The sequence below is a fragment of the Apis dorsata genome, unplaced genomic scaffold (assembly GCF_000469605.1).
Source record: "Apis dorsata unplaced genomic scaffold, Apis dorsata 1.3 scaffold_37, whole genome shotgun sequence".
Classification (NCBI taxonomy): Eukaryota; Metazoa; Arthropoda; class Insecta; order Hymenoptera; family Apidae; genus Apis; species Apis dorsata.
Window position 1 is genome coordinate 520,394 of NW_006263339.1, and position 5,394 is coordinate 525,787.

At 26.9% G+C, this 5,394-nt stretch overlaps 1 protein-coding gene across 2 annotated transcripts in view; it reads left to right on the forward strand.

Annotated features, from left to right (window-relative positions):
* LOC102675850 (diuretic hormone receptor-like) overlaps positions 1–5,394 on the forward strand; it is a 62,334-nt gene that overhangs the window by 47,969 nt on the left and 8,971 nt on the right. For both annotated transcript variants that reach the window (XM_006608443.2, XM_006608442.2), the window contains exons 3-5: positions 2,269–2,362; positions 4,704–4,797; positions 4,963–5,043. In XM_006608443.2, coding sequence (XP_006608506.1) covers positions 2,269–2,362; positions 4,704–4,797; positions 4,963–5,043 — 269 coding nt within the window. The remainder of the gene's footprint in view (positions 1–2,268; positions 2,363–4,703; positions 4,798–4,962; positions 5,044–5,394) is intronic.

Here is a 5,394-nt window from a genome sequence, read left to right on the forward strand (position 1 = left end):
GATTTAAGTAATTGAAAGAAGAAGAAAAAAGAAGAAATTAAAAATTAAACATTGATGTAAATAATTTGCATTAAAATCAAAAAAGAATTCTTTTCAACATCATTTCAAAACTCTACGTAAAAATTTAAGTAATTGAAAGAAGAAGAAAAAAGAGAAATTAAAAATTAAAAATTAATGTAAATAATTTGCATTAAAATCAAAAAAGAATTCTTTTCGACATCATTTCAAAACTCTATGCAATGTGAAGATTTAAGTAATTGAAAGAAGAAGAAAAAAGAGAAATTAAAAATTAAATATTGATGTAAATAATTTGCATTAAAATCAAAATCAACTAAAAAAAAAAAAAAAGAAAGAATTTTTTTCCTCTAATTTATTTTTCTACATATATAACAATGTTTTGCTTATTTGCTTATTTTAAAATATCCTGTACTATTACATGTTTTACATTACATATTTTACATTACATGTTTATATAATTCTGTTTATCGATCCAATATGTATCATATCGTATTGCATGCATATCCCGTTGTGTGTGTACATGACATATTAAAGCTTTGAGTAGTAGTAGGATTTCGGTTAACCAAAGTATTCAATTACATTATCAGGCAATAGCGCGAGAAATAAATTATTATTGGGAATAAAAATCGAATAACAAAGCGAGGAATTTTTAGTAGTAAAATTTGAATAATGAAAAATCTTGTTAATTAAAATCGAAAATTACGAATAACAATAACAAGGGGGAGGGAAGATCTCGAATGTTAAGAAATCCAAAGGTAAAAGTCAATTTCTCCCTCTTCGATATATTTTTACGCACGGAATAATGTTTTTCTCTATTTCCTCTCGTTTTTCCTTTGGCTGGAATAAACAATCGTCCCTTTAAACAAGTAAATTGCGTGCCTTTGTATCAACTCTGTGTTGAAAACGATCCACTTAAATGAAAGGAAAGTAGAAATCGAGGAATGCTATTGCGTTCGAATATCCGTGTTCTTTTTCACGGTGTTCCTTGAATCGAATTGAATATAATTTATACGTGGATATTTTTATATTTTATATTTTTATACGTGAAAAAACGTTTACACAGCTATTCTCAAAGTTTTCTCGTTCACTAAAGTCATAAACGCAATGCAAACTTTAATATCACGCAATGAAAAATAATTTTTCCTACTCTGTATTGTAGTAATAAAATTATAGTTTAGAAAACTATAATGAAATGTTGTGTTACAAGACTAACTTTGCTATTAAATTGAATTTTTGCAAAAATGAATAGTGGTTTTTTTTTTTATAAAAAAAAAAGACGTGATTTGATGAGAGAAGGAGAAGAATTTCAATTGAATGTATAACAGAGAATTTTTTTTTTTTATCAAGTTTCGAAAATAAAAATTCTATTATTTATTTGGAATTGGAAAAATACGATAAAGATAAATTTAATTTAAAAATCTTATTATTTTTAGGATTTGTAAAATTGAATTATTTAAAAAAAAAGTGAACGAAAAATAATATTTGGCATAACATACGAAAATTATTCATAAAAAAAGACCACTTTAAAAAAAAATGTATTTTATTATTACTCAAACAATCATTTTGTTCTGGAACCGTGGAACTAGTTCTAATTGAGTTTATTGCACAACATGTAGAATCAGATTTGCTTAAAATTGTTCTACTTGTAAAGGGTTGCTATGATTTATATTTGTTAGTTTCCACTGGGTGCACTGATTACAAAGGATTTCTGAATATACAAAACCTGTTTCTACTTTGTAGAACCAATTCTCTTTTGTTACGAATTTTTTCGTTACAATCCGTATGAAACTGTTATCATTATTTTTTGTTAAAAAATTATTTTATTATTTCAATATAAAATATTAATCAATGATCAATTGGATATAAAGAAACATTTTTATCTAATTAAATTATTTTTCCGAAAAAAAAAATCTAGATAAAAGATCTCTAGAAAAAAATCATGAGTCAAGTAGTATAGATTAATTATTGATCGAGCAAGTAGAACAGACACGTTACAGTCAACCGAGTAGTATAAGTCGGAAAAGTAGTATCGATCAATCACAAGTGAGATACTAAAGCTCATACATTGATCTTTTCTACTAGTCTAATGATTTATTAAATTTTAAAATGATTTATTTAATTTATTAAGTAAGTTTCTTAATTATTTTATCTACATTTTTAGTTGCTTGATGACTGTTTGTACTACTTGTCTCGCTTAATTTTTTTCCCCCAGTTTCAAATTAATTAACAATCACTTTAATTCTTTTCCAGGGAACTCAGGTGCATTAGGAACAACATACACACAAACTTGATGTTCACCTACATCCTCGCAGACTTTATGTGGATTCTAAACAACGTGATGCAGGTACTTTCATAGAAAATGCTATGTTTTTTTAATGGATAATTCCTTAATGCATTTGTAATTTCTTTCGAAAAAAAAAAAAAAATAAGCAATTTATCACTTGATGTTAAAAATTTTCAAGAAGTCGAATTAAAAATAAATAAATAGGAATTTTGCTTTTCTTCATTTTGCTTCATTTTAGTGACGAAATGATAATATAAAATGTAAATATGTTAAAATTACGTTATGACATAAAAATCAGGTTAATCCAGTTAGAAAATTTTTCCATGAAAGAATTTAATTTTGAAATCTTATAAAACTTTTCTCTTTTTCTCTTTCTCTCTCTCTCATTCTCTCTTTCTGTTCGTTTGAAATTTTAAAATTAAAATTCTCTCTTCTACAATAAAATACAATTATTCGCTGAAAAATATATATCATGCATCAATGTTTGTGAAAAGGAATCAAAGAAAATAAAAATATGCAAGATATTTATTTGATACAGTACAAAGAGAATTTGCTACCACTTGTTGCTGAAATGTAAAACTAGAATAGAATCTCTTAAAAAAAAAATGACCGATAATTTAAATTTTCCGTGAAATTCAAATAAATGATAAATTGACCACTCTGAAAGTTATAATGAATAATTTGAAGCAAAAAATAAAATATCTTATTCACGATTTATTTGTATTTTTCTTCTTTATTTATATTCATTTATTTATAATTTTTATAATATTCACGAAACCTTCTTTGAAAATATAATTCTCCTTTATTAAACAAGTTGAAATAACCCATGAAATGTTATAACAGCAAATATGCATGAGTTATGAAACATCTCCATCGAGTTAATTATGCTAATTCGATTTATCAACGAGAATTACACAATAATAACATTCACGATTTAAAATAATACATTATATCAGGTACATTAAACAAAAGAAATTTTCGCGTATGTATGCTATATTTTATTCCTTGTCATATCGACAAATATTTTCTTCGCCATTTATCATTCTTCTGTTATTTTATTCTCCTGATTTCTTTTCAATTTGATATTTTAAAAACATGAAATTTTATTATCACATTTTTCTATTTCGATATTTCTGCGTATCATCAACAAAATTTCATAACAGTGTTTCAAAATTGATTTCTCTTTAAAAAGAGATAAATTCATCGGAAAGAAATTTTATATTTTTAGCGAAAGCTCGTGAAAATAATTATTTTATAATTTAGAACGAAAATTAACTTTACGTTACTTTACGTAAAATTCAAGGAAAAAATACGAAAGTGTTCACGAGATCTCGAAATTCCAAATTTAAAATTTCAAAATAAAGTTTGCAAGGATATTTCAGGGGCGGGCTTTACATTTTATCGGTGAATTACATGATTCCCTTTCTTGACCGATGAGAGCTAGTTGCCAACGTGACCGGAAACATGTTTGTTCGTCGATGGCGAAACATCTGATAGTCGCGGTAACGAGCCCCAGTGGAAAGGAAAATTAATTACGGCGAAATGGCCGATACGCCTTTGGTTTTTCGATAATTAAAAGGCCGATACGAACGATGAAATTGGCCTCCGTGTAAAATTCAATTCACCGGCCACTTTTAATTACCAATCCATCCGCCATTTTTATGCTTTCGGTGACATGAATTAACAGACGGGATGGATGTGTGAAGAGAGAGAGAGAAAAAAAAAAAAAATTATTCCGCGTGTTAAAGATTTTATAATTTAACAAGAATTTTAACGATGTTAAAAAAAAAAAAAGAAAGTAACGAAATAATTTCTTATTAATAACGATAATGAGGAATGTTTTTTATCAGCTTATATTTTATAAAAGTAAGTAAATTTAAATCGGTCAGGCAAGTAATAATGGTCAATCGAGAAATTGAGTAAAAATAGTAGAATAAAGTAATTGTGATCAAATAAAAAAAAAGTCATGGCCATGATGAAATAAATAATAATTAGATCAATTATTGAAACAGATAAAACAAATGAAATAAGACAAAGTAAATATAATTTTACGATGCAGTGTATTGATTAAATTTTTCGTCTTTTTATTAAAAAAAAAAAGTAATTCAACAACTTCATTCAAATAATATAAATTAAAAAAAATAAAAACCAAACTTCATATTTTTCTAAAAAAGATATATTTTTTATCCAACATATTTTCGTTTAGTGAATTAAAATGCTAAATTATTTTCCCTAAAGTAGAAACATAAATTTTCATTATGAAGAATAAAATATATACACGTGGAATGTTCAACAAAATTTCTTCGAATTTTTTTTTTTTTTTTTTTTTTACGTAAACATTCAATCGCATTTACGAAATAATTTTGGCGGGAATTTTGAATCGAACGATCGCTTTTTCCAGGTCTCGATGCAACCCGACGTACCGACTTGCGTCGCTTTCCTGTCACTGTTTCATTATTTCCAACTGACCAATTACTTCTGGATGTTCGTCGAAGGTAATCACACTTTTCGATTTCTCGATAATTCTCGAGTATCCACTTATTACGTCGCTCGAATCGATTTCACATTTTCTCTTCCGAATAATATCTGTTACAAATTTCATTCGTTCATTTATTCATTTTTATCATCCATTTATGTTAATCGCACATTTATTCTTTCAGGTCTCTATCTATACCTGTTGGTCGTAAAGACTTTCACGGGCGACAATATCAAGTTGAGGCTGTGTCTTATTATAGGCTGGGGTAAAGTTTCACGATCTTATCTTTTCTTTTCAAAAAAAAGAAAAAAAGAAAAAAAATAGACCGTAATAAAATGTCACGAACAACAAAAATATCGAACGTTTAATTTTTTTTTCAACGAATAGATCGTTTCGAAATGACGAGAATGTAGAAATAAAAATTTCGAGAGATCGATTATCGAATATCCGGAATTGACGAAATTTTTCATTGGATCTGGAATAACGAAGAAACTCGAAGAAACAAGAGTATCATCAACGCGACGCTTTATACATTTCGTGCTGCGGAAGAGGAAGAGGAAGTTGCACGAGGAGTAACCTCTACTGTGACTATTTTTTTTTTTTTTTTTTTTTTTTT